At 34.2% G+C, this 19,227-nt stretch overlaps 2 protein-coding genes across 3 annotated transcripts; both read left to right on the forward strand.

Moving 5' to 3' along the window:
- The first annotated feature begins 384 nt into the window (after positions 1–384).
- Positions 385–2,071, forward strand: LOC124944886 (probable E3 ubiquitin-protein ligase HERC1). Its single transcript, XM_047485235.1, has 3 exons — positions 385–1,470; positions 1,540–1,686; positions 1,766–2,071. The coding sequence occupies exons 1-3, from the start codon at positions 385–387 to the stop codon at positions 2,069–2,071; spliced, it is 1,539 nt and encodes a 512-aa protein (XP_047341191.1).
- A 12,026-nt stretch (positions 2,072–14,097) lies between these two features.
- LOC124945065 (probable polygalacturonase) lies at positions 14,098–18,202 on the forward strand. Of its 2 annotated transcripts, XR_007099969.1 has the most exons (6): positions 14,098–14,671; positions 15,401–15,521; positions 15,976–16,224; positions 16,693–16,846; positions 17,404–18,011; positions 18,090–18,202. XR_007099969.1 is itself a non-coding variant. In XM_047485436.1 (5 exons), the coding sequence occupies exons 1-5, from the start codon at positions 14,273–14,275 to the stop codon at positions 17,927–17,929; spliced, it is 1,449 nt and encodes a 482-aa protein (XP_047341392.1). In that variant the 5' UTR covers positions 14,098–14,272; the 3' UTR covers positions 17,930–18,202. The 2 variants fall into 2 exon arrangements, 1 of the variants encoding a protein (XP_047341392.1); XM_047485436.1 differs by having other exon boundaries at positions 17,404–18,202.
- Positions 18,203–19,227: the final 1,025 nt, after the last annotated feature.

Here is a 19,227-nt window from a genome sequence, read left to right on the forward strand (position 1 = left end):
AATTCAATTTTTATTTTTTTCGATTAATACCATTATTTTATTTTAAATGGTACTGCAAATTTTTATTTGAATTATTAAAAGATCTCACTAAGTTTTTTTTAGTGATTGACTAAAAATTATAATATTTTTAATATCAATTTCATAGATCTATTAAATGAGATGATTTTATTTCTTAATAACCTGCTATATATATATATTATAAGAAAATTTTTGTATATATTAGAACTAATTATAAAACCTTGAAGAGCAAGTTATATTATATTTGAATATTATTTGTATAGATTAGAACTAATTATAAAACCTTGAAGAGCAAGTTATATTATATTTGCATACTCTTTTTCTTTTCACTCCTCGATCCTCTTCTTTTGGTTTTGCTATAACTAAATGGATCAAGTTAGAACAAGAGTATTTGCGGCATGTCAAGCCCTAGCAAGGTTCTTCCATTATCGAAGATTTATTGTGGAATTTCCCTCCGAATTGATCCTTATTATCCTTAAATCCGGCTGCTTGAGCTTGTCTGATTTGGCTTGTCTGGAGATAACTTGCACGACACTAGGTAAAATCAAAGAACAGCATCACCCAACAATAAAGTTCCGATCTTTAGTTGATTTTGCAGCGTTTCAACTATTTCAATCTCATCCAATATATTCATTTTTGAATGAAGATGGAAAAGAGCTTTTGAGTGGGATTATCTACAACAACTGGAAGCAAGCATTGAATTTTCTATCAGGTTATATACAGGTCAGGACAGGAGATAATTTTACAATTGTGTTGAAGGATTCTTCAGTGTACATTTCAAATTGTCATTCATTGGGTGCTCTTTTATTGGAGGACTATTTAAAACATGACCAGTTTACTCGGATTAACTTTCACCAGCCTATATCATCATATGTGGATAATATAGTCTCTGTCTCTACCAAATACAAACATATTGCTTTTGTTACGCGATCAGGAGATGTTTTTACATGCGGTGATAATTCGTTCGGTGGTTGTGGGCATAAAACAGATAGTGACATTAATGACAATCTTATCCTTAAACCTCGACTTGTGGAAGGCGCACTGAAGGGAATACCTTGCAAACAAGTTGCAGTCAGTTATAACTTCACCGTGTTTCTTACAAGAGATGGACGAGTATATACTTGTGGAAGAAACAATCACGGTCAGCTTGGTCATGGCGATAGGGTGAATAGACGGACACCAACCAGAGTAAAATCGCTAGTACATTGTGTAGTAGTTCATGTTACAGCTGGTGAAACTTTCACATTAGCTCTAACTAAGGATGGCAAATTGTATTCATTCGGGTCGGGCGATGATTGGTGTTTAGGTCACGGTGTTAAGAAAAATGAGCTAAGCCCTCGTTTGGTTGAGCACTTTAATATATGCAATATTGACTCTAATATATGGGATATGAACATTGTTAGAGTCTATGCAGGAGTTAACCATGTGGTAGCTATTGATTCTAATGGATTGGTAATATTTAATTAAGTTTGTAACAAATTAATTACAAATTCTAATATTAACCTTATTTATTTATTTAAGGTTTATACTTGGGGGAGAGGTAAAGTAGGTCAGTTGTGTAATGGAGGAAGTTTAGACCATACTTCCCCTTTTACTTATCATCGCAGAGAGATATATCGATACACACCACAAATAGTCAAAACTCTGAGCAGCCAAATTGCTATACAGGTAATTAATTAATTTACAACCAATTTCTTCAACATTAATTTAATAGATTTGTTTTATCTATATCTATATATATATATAGGCAAGCGTTAGCCAGTTTAATACGGCTATTTTAATGAACGACCGATGCACCGTTTACGTGTATGGTCATAGATTTCCCTGGGAGGGATATCAGTTGATTCTGGAAGACAGCTTAAAATGGGACGAACACATTTGTCACATTTGTCAAGTTAAAACAACAGGCGACCTCTATCAAAGTGTTTTAGTGACGGATCGTGGTCGAATTTTTGGATTCGGAGCTAACAATAAGGGGGAGGAGCTCAGACACGGCACTACTACTTATCGGCGATTGTTCCTTCCCCTCACACAACTTTCTTTATCGGGATAGAAATCGGAAATCAATTTTTATTTTATTTTTCACAACTTAATTCATAATTATAATTCTCTTTTCTTTAGATATTGTGTTAAATTATTCTTGACATTTAATAATGGATTTGTGTGTTCAAGCAATACTTTTTATAAGTTGATGATTGTTGCATAATATTTTGAATTATTGTTTTTATTATACATGTGTTCTTCATTTATTTTTCTTTCTAAAAAAATGTATTTTTTAGAATGCAATTATGTTATACTTTAAAAAAAAAAAACTGACCAAAATTTAACCTAATAATTCATATATTATTTCTAGATCTAATTATTCGGTTAATTATTTAATTTTCTTTCATTTCTAAGTTTTTATATTTTCATTTGAATTGATTTTATATTTTTTATAATTTAATTGCTTTGAATAAGAAAGCTAATTTAATTTTTATAATTTTATTCTCTCTATTTTGTTTTTCTTTTCTTTCTTTTTTTTTTCTTGAACTAGAGCCTTATTATTTTGTCCAAGACTTCTATTTGCTCTTAAATTAGGTTAGATCTTTTAGCGAAACAATTTGAACCGTCCATGTTCTCCTTACTGCTTTTTTTTTTCAAATCCTATTAGGTAACAAATAAAATCAAGATAAATTCTAAATATATTTTCAATCTAGTTTATTTAATTATTTATTTATTTATATATTTAGTCTTATTTAAAAACAAATTGGTTTTTAATTATTTTGGAAATAAATAATTAATTTCCCACTATAAAGAAATTATAATAAGAAAAAAAGAATGGCACAAATTGAAAATAAATAAATTATAATAAATTGGATTTTAACAGAATATTTTATTTTTGTTATTTTTGTTATTAGTCTATTTTATTTTACTATATATTTTTATTTTGTGTAACCCTAACCCCTTTTTTATTATTGAAAATGACCAAAAGTAAAAAAAAAATATAGTCGTTACATCAAATGGTGCAATTACAAACGAGCTTAATACTTAGTATGCTACTGAAATTCAAATTACAAAATATGCCTAATTTAAATTTAATAATAACAAAATAATATTGTTTAGATTCGGTAACGCGAAAACATAGCTCGAATCTCGTCTTAGTTCCCCTTGTTCCTTCATAGCTTAGCATGTGCTGCCAAGTCTTTACTTGAAGTTCTACGATTTCAACATTGATTTACGTGCTAAACATCTTTTTAAAATAAAATATTAATTTTAAAAGATCTTGATAAGACCTGACTACTTTAAAACTAATCATTTAAAAATAATTAATTTTATATTCAAATTTTAGTAATATGGGACTTGTTGTAATCAAATGACAATTTGATTTGAAACCTGATTTTAAATTAATTTAACATAATTAATTTAACAGAGCACATATGTGAAAACAATGTCACCAAATAATTTTTTGAAAAATCAATAAAATGTATATATCAGAGTTTCTATAAGGGGTTCGGTATTTAGTTACGCTCGGAAAAGGGCTTTCGCGCTATGTCATCTGCGCCCGCCTAAGGACAGTCTTATTTTTCAAAAAATTCTGTCTATTTAAAAGATTTATGATAACATTTATTCCATTTTATTAGTAGTCTAAGGGTCCATTTATATATTCCATTTTATTTATAAGAATTGGTTTAAATTGCGTAAATAATTGTATAAAATTATTTAAAAGGGCATGTACATGTTGCATTTGTATCAGATTTAACAATGAAAAAATCAGAAGAAAGTGTTAAAATATGAATTCAAACAAGGTCTTAGCTAAAATATTTGTTTTGAGAGACATCGTGGAAATATTTTGTTTTTTAACCTTGTGGAGCATTTAAAAATGAATCGGAGTTCCCAAAATTATAAAAAAATAATTTTTGGGTTTTGAAAAGTAGAACCAAACTGGCCTTAAGATTGGAGTCATAGGCGTTGGATCTTTTTTTGTCAAACGAAGATCGGAGCGGTTTGGTTCTGGACAGAAGAAGCTCCTGATTAGTTCGAGACACCTAATTAGGGTCCGGAGTCCCTAGATCATGATATCGAAGATTCCTAGTCTTTAGGTGCGGTTACCGACTTAGGTGTAAAAACTTGTGAGTCTAGTTTTATATTTGGAATAGGGTTCTAAGCCCTAGGTTGGCTCGGGGCCAAGGGTTCTAGGTTAGATCGGGGATAAGTTGGTTCATGGCTAAGTCATCTCATGGCTAGGGTCTAGGGTTAGGTCTAGGTTCACCGATCTTAGGCTAAGAGAGGGCTTAGTCATAGGGCTAAGTTTACCGGTCCTAGGCTTATAGAGGGCTTTGTCCTAGGATTAGGTCTATCGGTCTTAGGTTAAGAGGGGGTTCGGTCTTGTTATAACTGATGCGAGAACAATGATAATAATAATAAAAGACAGAATGAAAGCGACACCCGATTTAACGTGGTATCCAGCAAAAGTGCTGACTAATCCACGGGCAGAGCCACTGAAAATATTCCACTATAATCGTTAACACGAATTACAGATACTGATAGTGCAAGAAAAAACTAACACACAAGGCCTTTATTTATAGGGCCAGGTCAAGACATTTTTCTTACTCACTTCCTATGTGGGACAAACACCAAAAAAGAATATTCTAGGCAAAGAAACCAACAAATCTCCACCTTGACTTGAATATTTCCCAGATAGCCAGATGCACCAGATGTACATTAAGTACCAGATGTGCCAGATGCATTACACTGAATGCCCAGATAAAAAACAGATGCATTACACCGAATGCCCAGATGTGACCTGCTCTGCCTCAGGCCTTGCCCCTTCAAGGGCAATCAACAGCTTCTAACATTGAGCAAGTTCAAACAGTGTTGAAACTTGCTCTGCAGAACCGGCTTGGTAAACATATCAGCTGGATTGTCTGCAGTACCCACTTTGTTTACCTTGATCCTCTTCTCACTTCTCAGAAAATGGTACCTCACATCAATGTGTTTTGTTCTCTCATGGTGAACTTGATCCTTGGTTAAGCATATTGCACTCAAACTGTCGTAGTACACTAAAGCCTGATCGTGGTGTAGACCCAAGTTACTAACCAATCCTTTCAACCAGATTCCCTCCTTAGCAGCTTCTGTCAAAGCCATATATTCTGCCTCTGTAGTAGACAAAGTTACTGTCGGCTGCAGAGTAGCCTTCCAACTCACAACAGAACCACCAAGCGTGAATACATAACCAGTCATTGATCTTCTACTGTCTACATCTCCAGCATAGTCAGAATCTGAGTAACCAGATACTAGACACTGACTATCACCACCATAACTGAGACCAATATCAGATGTACCCCTGAGATAGCGGAAAATCCTCTTCACTGCTTGCTAGTGTTCCTTACCAGGGTCTCCCATGAACCTACTGACAACACTAACAGCATGTGCAAGATCCGGTCTAGTGCAGACCATAGCATACATCAAGCTTCCCACTGCACTAGCATAAGGAACATGTGACATGTATTCCTTCTCTTGAGATGATTTAGGTGCAAATGCTACAGACAAATGTGCATTTGAAGCACTAGGAGTATCAATGGGCTTAGCAGTAGCCATTCCAAATCTCGATAGAACTTTCTGAATATATCCCTTCTGTGACAAGAATAGCTTCTTATGACTTCTATCTCTGTAGATCTCCATTCCCAAAATTTTCTTAGCAGCACCCAAATCCTTCATTTCGAATTCTATATTGAGTAGCCCCTTCAACTTTTGAATGTCAGACTTCTTCTCAGCAGCTAGCAACATATCATCTACATACAATACCAAATAGATGAAGGAACCATCTTTGAGCTTGTTGTAGTAGACACAATTGTCATACGGACTCCTTGAATAGCCAATCTCAAACATGTAGCTATCGAACCGCTTATACCACTGCCTCGGAGACTGTTTCAATCCATATAAGGACTTCTTCAACTTGCAAACATAGTCCTCTTTTCCAGGTTCCTGAAAACCATCTGGCTGAGTCATGTATATCTCTTCTTCCAACTCTCCATGTAAGAAAGCTGTCTTCACGTCTAGCTGTTCGAGTTCCAGGTCCTGATGTGCAACTATAGCAAGTAGCACCCTGATGGAAGTATGTCTGACTACTGGTGAGAATATCTCATTATAGTCCACTCCCTCTTTCTGACTGAACCCTCTAGCAACTAACCTAGCTTTATACTTGACCCCCTCAGCTGGTGACAACCCTTCCTTCTTCTTGAACAACCATTTACAAGTGACAACCTTTCTCTCTGGTGGTCTTCTAGCTAATTCCCAAGTCTGATTCTTTTGAAGTGACGCCATCTCATCTCCCATGGCAGCAAGCCATTGGACAGACTCAGTACCTGTAACAGCTTCCTTGTAGGTGGATGGCTCATGAGGATCCACTTTCTCTGCAACCTGTAAAGCATAGGCAACCATGTCCTCATAGCCATACATTATAGGAGGTACTCCAAAATTAGCTCTTCTAGGGCGATTAAGAGCTAGATTATGATGTTCTACAGATGATGATGGAGCAACTGGAAAATCTGCCTCTGAAAGTGGTTGAGAAAAACTCTCATCTGCTTCACAACTAGCCTCAGTCTTTTCCTGCTCCACCTGTTTCTTGACACCACAATCTACCGGAATGGTGAACTTCACAGTTGGGTTAACCATGGAATTTTCATCAAAGACAATATTCCTACTCAGAATAACCCTCCTCTCAGAAGGGGACCAGATCCTATATCCTTTCACACCATCCCCATAGCCTACAAATACTCCCTTCTTTGCTCTTGGCTCCAACTTCCCCTCATTGACATGATAGTAGACCGTGCAACCAAAAGTTCTCAAATTAGAGTAATCAGCAAGCTTCCCAGACCACAGTTCATAAGGAGTTTTCAGATTTATACCTGTGTGAGGTCCACGATTAATCAGATAGCATGTTGTGTTAACTGCTTCAGCCCAAAACATTCTTGTTAACCCAGCATTTGAGAGCATACACCGAGCTCTCTCCAGTAGTGTCTGATTCATACGTTCTGCTACACCATTCTGCTGAGGTGTATTCCTAACCGTATGATGTCTAGCAATCCCCTCAGTCTTGCAAAACTCATTAAACTCAGACCAACAGAATTCCAAACCATTATCAGTTCGCAACCTCTTGACCTTCTTCCCAGTTTGATTCTCCACTAATGCCTTCCACTGCTTGAAGTTCTTGAAAGCATCACTCTTATGCTTCATTATGAATATCCAGGTCATCCTTGAATAATCATCAATCAACGACAGAAAGTACCTGTGACCCCCCAAAGACTCTACACGTGACGGCCCCCAACAATCAGAGTGGATGTAATCAAGTGTGTCTTTTGTTCTATGAATCGCTTTGGGGAACTTGCTGCGATGTAGTTTCCCAAAAACACAATGTTCACAAAACCCAAGATCCTTTATCTTATGCCCACACAGAAGATCATCTTTAGCCAAAATTTGCATCTCCCTCTCACTCATATGCCCAAGCCTCATGTGCCACAACTTCGTCATGTCTCCTTGGTCAATCTCGGAGGAAGCAACAGCAGCAGAATCAGATAGCGTAGTACCTTGTAGAAGATACAAAGTGCCCCGCTTCACACCTTTCAGAATCACACCTGAACCATTGTAAACATGTAAAGCTCCACTTTCACCTTTGAAACTAAACCCCTTCTTGTCCAAAAGACTTAGAGATATGAGATTCTTCGTCATGTGTGGAACATGTCTAACTTCGTTCAGTGTACAGAATTTTCCATCATGAGTCCTAATCTTGATCGAGCCCATCCCAACCACCTTGCAGGTAGAGCTATTGGCCATAGAAATATTTCCACCATCCACCTGCTCATAGGTTGAAAACCATTCTCTCCTAGGACAAATATGGTAAGATGCTCCAGAATCCAGAACCCACACATCAGTGTAATGTGTGCGACCATCAGCAACTAAGGCAATATCCTCTTCGGAGTTTGTACCATCTTCAGCAACTGCAACAGTACCTGGTGCCTTCTCATGTTGTCTTTGTCTCTTCTTTGGACATTCATTCTTCCAATGTCCCTTCTCCTTACAGTAATTGCACACATCTATTAGTTTCGGACCCCTACTGACTGGTTTCTTGGGGAACTTCTTTTTCCCCGGTTTACCATATCCCTGATGGTTGTTTGCTACTAGCCCAACAGCCTGACTATCCGAAACAGTGCCACTGCAGCTATGTCGCAATTCTCTACTGTGAAGGGCAGATCTAACTTCTTCTAGAGTCAATGAATCTTTACCACTAATGAAAGACTCCCTAAAGTTTTCATATGATATTGGTAAAGAAACTAACAGAATCAAGGCAGCATCCTCATCATCTATCTTAATATCAATATTACGCAGATCTAATAATATTGCATTTAATTGATCTAGATGGTCTCTAAGAGGTGTACCTTCCTGCATACGCAGACTGAACAGACGTTGCTTCAAAAGCAACTTGTTGGTTAAGCTCTTCTTCATGTATAAAGTCTCCATCTTAGACCACAAACCAGCAGCGGTTTCCTCCTCAGCCACCTCAGTAATGATATCGTCTGCCAGAGCCAAGAGCAATGTCGAGTGTGCCTTCTCTTCCAAAGACTCCATATCAGCAGGTGGTGGGACAGGTGCATGCTTCATCAAGGGAGCCCATAGGCCGTGTTGTTTCAACAATGCCCGAACCTTGATCTGCCACAGACTGAAGCTATTCCTCCCAGTAAACTTGTCGGCTTTCAAACTTTTACTTTCAACCATCGTTCTTGCCTGAGCAGATCTGAACAACCAAGCTCTGATACCAGTTTGTTATAACTGATGCGAGAACAATGATAATAATAATAAAAGACAGAATGAAAGCGACACCCGATTTAACGTGGTATCCAGCAAAAGTGCTGACTAATCCACGGGCAAAGCCACTGAAAATATTCCACTATAATCGTTAACACGAATTACAGATACTGATAGTGCAAGAAAAAACTAACACACAAGGCCTTTATTTATAGGGTCAGGTCAAGACATTTTTCTTACTCACTTCCTATGTGGGACAAACACCAAAAAAGAATATTCTAGGCAAAGAAACCAACAGGTCTTGGGTTAGAAAAATCGGTTCGATGCTAAAGGGAATGCTCGGTCATAGCTCAATAACACTAGTCTTAATTCTCGGTCCTAGCTGAAGAACACCCGTCTTCATTCACGGTCCTAGCTGAAGAACATTAGTCCTAGGTCAGAAAACTCGGTCCTAGGATTCTCGGTCCCATGCTATGTTTTCTCGGTCCTAGGTTTTTACATGGGTTCGTTTTCTCGGTCCTAGATTGAGAACATGACCGAGGATCACCGGTCCTAGGTTAAAACCTAAGGACCGTGTGTTTTTGATTTGATCGAGAAATTGAAGAAGCTATAACTTTTGATTTAGATAATGGAATCATGATCTGTAAGTTACAGTTAGTTCATATGATCATGAAGCACAATAGCCCTTACATAAATCACGATCATTGGAACTTTACAAAGATCAATTTCTGAAAACAATTTCTAGGTCAAATTTTGGGATTTTTAAATTAGATCATTTCAAAGTCCGATTCTTGTTCCATTGGCTTTGAAATGATGAACATAGTAGAACACAACCAAAACAAGAACATCATTACATCATTACAATGATTCTTAAAGATGAAATCAAAATTCAAATATTTCAAAAATATAGTTTGATCAAATATGATCAAAACGATGTTACAGTCATCTGAAAATCATCGTAACATGTTTAGAAACACGTTAGGAAACTATTTGAATCAAAATTCAAGCCTAAAAGTTCAAGAACAACAATTTAAAAAAAATCCAGATTTTTAAAATATTTTTTCAAAAAATTTTGTTTTAGGTTGATTTGATCAATTCTTTTTCAACTGAAAGTTCGAGTAATTCTAAACAAAGGACACACATAATTAATCCCTAGCCTAGAACAGATCAAACTGATCAAATATGAAAATTTTAAAAAAAATTCAAATTCTCAATCACAAATTGATATACAAAGATTCTAGATTTGTACCAACAGTTGGAGAACACTCCTTAGATGTGTTGGAAGCTTTCCAGAAGCCTGGATCGAATTTAAGATCACCGAAAAAAGTTTTTAAAAAAACTATTCTTAGCTGGAATTTGAGTTCTTCGATTTGGATCGGAATATGTTGTGATTGTTTGATGATTTGGTAGAGAGTGGCCTAGGGACTATTTATGCTAGGTTAGGTCGATTGGGGATGGACAAATTCAACTTCGATTTGATGATCGGAGTTCTTATCCAAATCGTGGCAGCCTAGTTCTAGGGTAGGATAAGATCAATGGGTATAAGAGTATTGCTGGCGGAGATAAGGCAAGCACGTGGAAGAAAAATGGAGGGATAAGAATGGTTGTAGGAGGAGATAAGCCTTTTAGAAGGATCGTCGCCAATCAGTCGCGTTTCGGCGAGCGTCTTGCATCGGCGAAGAAGACGAGTTGAAATAGTGTTGTTTTGTGGCACCATTAGGCATTCCGTCCGCGTCCTTCAGCGTCTGGGCTAACGGGGTTATCCATCCCGTTAGTTGATCGGGTGGAGCGGGCGTGCGCTAGCTTCATTACATCCGGTTGTGTGGCGCGTTCCTGGGTGCTTGATGAAAATCCAGCGTTGATCCAATGGTCTGGAAACATGTTGCATCACTTAAACATAATTTTGACTACATCAGATTAGGGGTGTAAACGAGTCGAGTCGAGCCGAGTACCATACTACTCGAAATCGACTTGAATTGCATTGTAAATACTCAAACTTGAACTCGAACTCAATCGAGTATCAAAATTTATACTCGAACTCGGCTCTCGATTACAAATTCGAGCTACTCGAGCTCGAAAACTCGAAAATTAAATTAAAATTATATTTTACTACTAAATAATATCTCAAACATAATATAATATATATTTCAAAAACTACACATATATAATCACAACATTATTTAGGAATAAGAAATATAAACACAATCACATCATTTAAAGATAATTATTCAATCACAAACATCTCATTCAGAAATTACAAACAAAATTAAATATTTAAAAGATGGTCATCGCAAATATTAAAAGTTTGGCAATATGATACACTAGTCATATAGTGATATTCAAATTTTACAAGATTCGAAATATCAAATAGTAAGATATTGAACAAACTGCTACTCCGTTAATAGTATAATTCAAAAAATAGATATTTCGAGGTCTTTTGATGAAGAAATAATCTGTAAGATGGAGGAATGAGAAGATAGAGATAGGTTTGGTCGTTTGAAAATGGAAGGAGAAGAGAGAGGGTTTTGGCAGTTTGAGAATAAAAGGAGAAGAAGATAAGTTTGGCATGGGAATGGAAGGAGAAAAAAACAGGAATGGAAGGAGGAAAAAATGTGAATGGAATGAAAAAATAGAATCATATGAGTTTGGTTGTTTGAGAATGGAAGGAGGAGAGAAATTATAGTTTGATTTTTTATATATTTATATCTAATATATATATATATATATATATATATATATATATATATATATATATATATATATATATATATATATATATATATATATATATATATATATAACGAGTTACTCGAACAAAAAATATAAAGTTCGAGCTTGAGCTCATTTTAGAATCGAACTACTCGAACTCGGTCAAACTGAGTTCGAGTCGAGCTTTAATCGAGCTACTCACGAACAGGTTGACTCGTTTACACCCTTACATTAGATTATTAGATTTTATTTTTATAAAAGGGTTATTTGAAAACTAATTTTAATCACTTTCTTGCGTTTTTCTTTACCAAAATTTCTAAAAAAAATATTTTTATAAACATAATAAAAATTATGTTTATTATTTTTATTTTGGGGTATTTTGGAGTATTTATTTAATTGTTTTAAGGCATAAAGTATACATAATTTATGTTTAAAATTCAAATTAAATAATTTTAACCTTGAGTTAATTTGAATAAAATAAATATAATATTTTAATCTCAAATTATTTTTAGATTTTAAAATAATTTTTAATTAGAGCTTAATTACTACAATAATTAATCCTAGTTTGATCATAAATTCTTTTTTAAATTATTTGAATATAAAAATTTAAACTATTATTTTAATATTTTTATAAATTGGGGTAGGTTAAATTTTCATGTAAATAATAATAAAATGATTAAGATAAAAAAAAAATACTTAGTGGATAGCAAGATCTAATATTATAATTTGATAACTTCAAATTAATTTGCATTATTTTGTGTTTAACAGTTAAAGGATCTTACTCAATGAAATAAGTCCCGACTTAATCATTGATGATCAATATTGGCCCACACAACCCCAGTTAGTGCAATCACATCTTATTGTTATTATCTTTTTCTTCTACATTGCCACATTTGCTTATTAAGGAAAAATAATATAGTTAATTGTAATGAATATTCCCTACGATTAGGGTAGTCTCAATGTGGCCAACTTTGTTACACACTTCTTTGTCATGACAAAAATAAAAACAAATCATTTAATATATATTTGGAAGCATTCTCATTCATTTTTGTATATTCATATTAATATAAATGGTTATGATAATATGTGTGTTAATAATTAATATTCATATAAATAAATAATTTTAAGTTATCCATTAAAGTGTTCACAACTCACGTTAAAAGCTAAGTTTTAAATTATGTCAGGTAAAAATTTGTATAAAAAAAATTATTATATGTATGTTTCGAAATTGCAACATAACAAAACAAATAAATAGATAATTGGGTCGGATTGTGGGTTGATCCGTCCATAAATTTAAAACGGTTAAAAATAAAATTAAAAATGTTATAAATATGTTTCGAACTTGCAATATAACAAAAACAAGTACAATTCTTTAACCAACTAGACTAATAAGGCTTTATATTTTTAAATTCAACACCAAATTTGATGAACGCGGGATATTCTTAACAATATAAGTTCAACTTTTTAACTAACTAATTTCTCTCTATATATATAATGATGCTTAATTTTCAAAGTGTCGGATTGTCGGGTCAAGAGCTATGGTTAATTTGGATATATATGTGAGAGTAAATGGATATTTGGGTCGGATTTTGGGTTGACCCGCCCATAAACTTAAATTTTTTATGTATGTTTCGAATTTTTATAAATATCAATTTTTTATTTATTTATAAATAACACGTAAAAATCCAAAATTCTAATTATCTTAGCCCAATTTGGGTTATAAAATAGGATTCAAATCATCTATTACCCTATTTTAGCACTAAAGTATATTTTTGTGAAAGAAGATAGACCGAAAACCGTCCGGCCAGGGAATAGAAAGAGAAAGGCTCTTCTCTTCTTTTTCTTTCGGGCAATGAATGAATCTTTTATCTGAGCGCATAAATCTCTCTAAGCCTATCTAATAGCATATCTATCTAATAGCACCAGCACCAGCGAGAAAGGCGTTTATGAACTTTCTCCACTTTGATGCCTCCCCTATTTGTTTGTTTTAGAGGCTCTTACAATAAACTTTCATAAGTTGATATTCTTGGTATTCAAAACGTGCTTCTATTTAGTAATTAAGGACTGTTAGCTCAGTTAGTACAAAAGGGAGTTCAAGTACTCAGTTCGTCGCTCCTTTGATTCAAAAGGTAACCGAAGGTTCCCAACTTTTTATGGTTTCCGCAACCGTAACTATTAGGGCATTAAAGATCGGGAGTGATGTTGAATTCGCAGTCAAAGAATTGACCACCTACTCCATATTGGTAGAGTTGAAAGTTAATTATTCTGGAACAACAATACCAGAGCCCGGAAAGGAACCCATTGGTTGAGCGTCTTCGGATTTGACCAAGACTTCCTATTGAATTTCATTTAGAGCAGAGGAGATTAAGAGTTTGTGGTTTTATTTTTAAGGTTTTATCCAAATTTTTAGATTAACTAAATCTATTACATAATCATTTTAATAACTAAACTACCTTTATTTAAATTTTATTAAATTTTAAAAAATAAAAAAGTGAAACTTTTTATATTTTTATCAAAAACAAATTGATTAGTTTGAATAAAGAAAACTAAGATGAACCAAGCTCTAATCAAAAACAAAGTGAAGTAAAGTGTTCTCTCTCTCTCTGCTATTCTCCATCTTCTCCAACAAATCAAGCTTTTAAATTCCTGCAAATTGAAACCCTTAACACAGAATTCACACTTTCTTCATTTCTCCATTTCTCACTTCTCGATCATTACTTCTTGATCATCATCGTCGTCATCGTCCAGATTTACTCGCATCTATATGGCCGATACTCCAAGGTATCGACGCCGGTGGTCGATCCCTACCTACCTTTCATCACACAAGACATTCCTAACACTTCTCTGGGCTATTACATTCGTTTTGATTGTTCTTTGGCAGCGTGCTGCTGTTGAACGGATCCTGTTACTCCGCCGTAACTTCCTACCAGTGCGGCCCATTCCTCAGCTGCGGTCAGTGGTGTTCAATTTAACTGATTTTGGTGCTGTTGGAGACGGAGTGACGCTCAACACGGAGGCTTTTGTAAAGGCGGTGGAAGAAATAAGGAAGAGAGGCGGTGGACAGCTTAATGTTCTTCCTGGACGGTGGCTTACTGCGCCTTTCAATCTCACTAGTCACATGACGCTATTCCTGGCAGAAAATTCTGTCATTATTGGTATTGATGTATGTATCATTGTCATTCACTGCAAATTTAGCTGAATTTCTTGTTTGTTCATTGATTGAGGAGACTTGATTAAAACTAAGTTGTTAGAAATTAGCTTAATAAAAACTGCTGTCTCCCCTTGAACTGTAGATCTAATACAACTTAAGTTGGTTTAACCTATTGAGGTATGAACATATCAAGATTTTGGTCTTGGTTTACTGAAGAATAGGTTAAGTTCAGTGATTATGAACAAGGCTCTGTTTGATGAGTAGGTCCTGTGCTATTTGATTGTAATTAGGTTTAGAATTGTAACTAGGTATAGGGTTTTGATTGGAAGTAAAAAGACTTGAAATTTTATTGAATGAATTGAAGTTGTTTAGATGGCAGTGCTTGAATAGAGAAGATGCCTAAAATAGACAGAGATAGCTATAAAGGAGAAAATTTGGGTCTTCTATGAATATGTTCTGTAACTAATTGTGCTCAACTTTATGGAGGTGTGTTTGGATTCATAGGTTTAAGTCTCAAGATTCAAATTGGTATTGCGAGTTCAATTTTAAATTGATACTAGAAAGGGATATGTGTTCAATATGACTTAACTGCTTTTGGAAACTCTGTATCATTCGATTTACTAGAAAGATAATTAAGAAGTCTTATAGTGATGTTAATCTGTTGGTCTCTAACCTTCCCTATCAAAATCAGTATTTTCTTACATATGAAAGACTATTTATTCTCTTAAATTATTTTGTCAGGATGAGAAATACTGGCCACTTATGCCACCTTTGCCATCATATGGACGTGGAAGAGAGCATCCTGGACCACGTTATGGTAGTTTAATCCATGGCCAGAATTTAAAGGATGTTGTCATAACAGGTCAGCTTACAAGAAGGCTTATGACATTGTTCTCTGAATTCCTTTCACAAGTATTCTACGATGTTGATATGGTATTCAAAGATTGAAACCGTGCAATAGGTTCTTGCTAAAATCTTAATTGCACATATGTCTTCAATTGGAAGAACAAGATCTCTAGTTGAAGGAAAATGACGTAAACTTTATAAACATTTAAATTTAGTTAGGGACAAAGATAGGAACATTAATTTAATTTTTTGTTTCTGAAAACGGATCCAAAGACAAAAACAGAAACATGACACTATGTCTGAAAGAACATAAGCTTTTCTGTAATCGATATTTAAGAAAATTTGAGTTGCTAACTTGCTATAAGGAATTTCAGATGACATTCTTGGTTGTATCTAGAATAGATTGACGTGCAACGAATGAAAAACAAATGGTTTTCTTAGTTTCACGGAATTATTGTTTTGGGTGGCAGGGAATAATGGTACAATAGATGGAAATGGTAAACTATGGTGGGAAAAGCATCGCAAAAAACTTCTGAACCACACTAGAGGACCTCTTTTGCAGATTTTATGGTCAAGGGACATTCATATATCTGATATAACTTTTCGTGATTCTCCATTCTGGACTATTCATCCCTATGATTGTTCTAATGTCACCATCCGCAATGTGACAATTCTAGCACCAATATCTGGAGCACCAAATACAGATGGAATCGATCCTGGTAGGTAGTGTGACTTGCTTTTATTTTTACTTGTGTGCTTAATTGGTATTATTTGTTACTCCTAAAGTCCTACTTCCTTATTGAGCTGGCATGAGACTTAAAGATGATATAAACTGTGTTTAAAAGTGACACTTGTCCTAAGGAAAATAATGTAGGACTTATGTTTTTCAAATGCTAAAGTTTGTATTAATAATTTGTCGCGACAAGGGCTCTTCTTTCAGTACAAAAATCCATAAAAGTAAAAAAAAAGGGAAACGAGAAGAAAAATAAATGGGAGAAGGGAGAAGCTTTGTCATCAGGTCAGATGAACTTTTAAGGTCAAGATTGTAATCTAATCCACTCATAATCAAAAAATAAAACAAAATCACTTTATGTGAAAAGTCAAGTTTAAAAATATATGTCTTTTGTCAAACTTCCATCACTACCTCAGATGAGTTTCTCATTTGTCGCTTTTTTTCCTTTTTACAGATTCCTGTGTTAATATGGTAATAGAGAACAGCTACATAAGTGTTGGTGATGATGGAATTGCAATTAAAAGTGGTTGGGACCAGTATGGGATTGCTTACGCCCGTCCTTCAAACAACATTCTCATCCGTAATGTCATTGTACGCTCCATGGTAAGGTGAGTGTGAACAGTTTATTACTACTTTAAGCACTTCAGATGCATCATCTTCTTTCCATAAGTTTGTCCAAAACCCATATGGAAACAAAAGTTTTTCCAAATGGGGCAATATTGCCTCATTTGGACACCCTACTCCAGAAATAAATCTGGATGAGATTATGTTTGGAAACTAAACTTAGTTAGAGACCAATTCATAAATTTATTAGTTGATTCTCGCCTGATTCAATGATTTAAAGCCCCAGATGGACCAAATGCCAAAAGCAATAGTGAATCCTGATTAATCTCTGATAATGGCCCATTTTGGGCTATGTTCGGATTGTAGTTATGATAAGTGGGTTATTTGGGTAAAAAGGATATTAATATACAGTGAAAAAATATATTAATTCTAAATGAGAAACTGCCAATAAATTCTAAACTTGTGCCTTTCTAAGTTCTGTTTGCAAAAGATATATCTAGTGGAAAAATAATTTCCAAATGGGATAATATTGAAATTTAGGTTCATCTAGGTTTATGTTATATTGTTAACAATGTTACCCTATTTTATTTGATCACGACAGCGCTGGCATATCAATAGGAAGTGAGATGTCAGGTGGAATTTCAAACATAACAATTGAGAATCTTTACGTGTGGAATTCAAGAAGGGCTGTCCGAATAAAGACAGCAGCAGGCAGGGGTGCCTATATCCAAAACATAACCTACCGAAACCTAACACTAGACAATGTCCGAGTTGGAATCGTCATAAAAACCGACTATAACGAGCACCCAGATGAAGGCTATGACCCCAAATCACTTCCTATTATTAAAAATATTAATTTCATCGGAGTTCATGGTCAAGGAGTCCGTGTGCCTGCTCGTATATATGGTAGCCAGGATATTCCTATTCGGAATGTCACATTCAAAGACATGATGGTTGGGATAACTTATAAAAAGAAACATATTTTTCAATGCTCGTTTGTTACAGGCCGTGTGATAGGAAGTATATTTCCAGCTCCTTGCGAGAATTTAGATCAGTATGATGAACAGGGACGGTTGATTAAAGAATCAACATCTAGGAATAATGTAGAAACAGATTATGAAATCTGAGATTGCAGAAAACTTACTTGTTCTGATTATGGTTCAGTTAGAAGCGGTTCGGTTCATCGGAAGACAGTCTTTGTACAGACAGGTGCGTTTTCTTTTTCTTCCCTACCCCTTAGAAATGTGATATACATCATGGAACTGATATTCTGAATGTTCTCTATAGCCTTCATTTTGGGAGTGTAGATTACGATAATTCGGCTTTCTTGTGTATACAACATAATCCCGGAAATGAAAATATGGTGTATGGTTGAAAGGGGGTGGCAATTTTGTCTTTTTGCATGGTTTCATTTGAGTTCTATCAAGTTGAATTTTGATTTGAAATAAAACTTTTGTGTGTACACTACTGTGGAGTTTGGAAAATCGATAAATGCACGTTCTTTAGACGGGCTGTTGTGAAATTATGCTACGACGATTTAAGTATTTTTCATATTTTAGGCTTTTGTTTGTTCGAATATGAATTTTATATTGACATTGTACACACATTGTACACTATAAATTGTAATATTTTGGTAGAATTTTGGGGACAATGTATCTAGTTTTGTGACAAAGTGTGTGCAAATCCCAATTATTTAATTTTTCTATATAAATATAATAGAAAATTAGTTTTGTGAAACCCTAGTTTTCTATATATATATATATATATTTGATAATCTCGACATTTTTATTAGTCACGGTTCATGAGTAAGGATGACAATAGGGCATATTGAATTTACCATCTACGCTCTATTCTAGATTTTGTTTTACTATCATTCACACCCCGTTCGATTTCGAAGAATTTCCATGGGTACGTTTATACAATACTCTTAAAATAATATTAATAAAATTATATAAATATAATTTTAATATTATATTAAAATTTTATATTATTATAAAAAAATAATTTAAAACTCTTATAAAATAGAAAGATTAATGTTATATTATTTGATTGTGTTTATTTGTGTTTGAGATAGGAACAAAAATATCATTCCAATCAAATTTTTTTTTAAAAAAATGTGCATTTCTCTTCAAAATGCTAAATGAAAATCTAACTTTCTTGGAATGCTAATTTATTTTTAAAACTAAAACACATACATTTTTGTAATATTTTTTAACTTACTATAGTTTTAAACTATTTATTATTATTATGTTAATTTGTATTATAACAAATCATATATTAGTTTACTAGTCATTTAAATAAGGTCTTATTATTATTAGTCAACTATCAACTTATAAATATAAAGATCTTTAGAAAGTAATAGCATACCCACTAGTAGTTTATGAAAGATAATACAAATTATCTGATTAATCATTCTTAATGAAAT

Source organism: Impatiens glandulifera, chromosome 7 (assembly GCF_907164915.1).
Source record: "Impatiens glandulifera chromosome 7, dImpGla2.1, whole genome shotgun sequence".
Taxonomy (NCBI): domain Eukaryota; kingdom Viridiplantae; phylum Streptophyta; class Magnoliopsida; order Ericales; family Balsaminaceae; genus Impatiens; species Impatiens glandulifera.

Bases quoted from the DNA above. Each gene is read 5' to 3' on its own strand.
- LOC124944886 (XM_047485235.1), top strand. From the start codon at position 385: ATGGATCAAGTTAGAACAAGAGTATTTGCGGCATGTCAAGCCCTAGCA. The intron at 1,471-1,539 runs GTAATATTTAAT...TATTTATTTAAG, and splicing joins CTATTGATTCTAATGGATTG to GTTTATACTTGGGGGAGAGG. The intron at 1,687-1,765 runs GTAATTAATTAA...ATATATATATAG, and splicing joins GCAGCCAAATTGCTATACAG to GCAAGCGTTAGCCAGTTTAA.
- LOC124945065 (XM_047485436.1), top strand. From the start codon at position 14,273: ATGGCCGATACTCCAAGGTATCGACGCCGGTGGTCGATCCCTACCTAC. The intron at 16,225-16,692 runs GTAGGTAGTGTG...TCCTTTTTACAG, and splicing joins TACAGATGGAATCGATCCTG to ATTCCTGTGTTAATATGGTA. The intron at 16,847-17,403 runs GTGAGTGTGAAC...TGATCACGACAG, and splicing joins ATTGTACGCTCCATGGTAAG to CGCTGGCATATCAATAGGAA.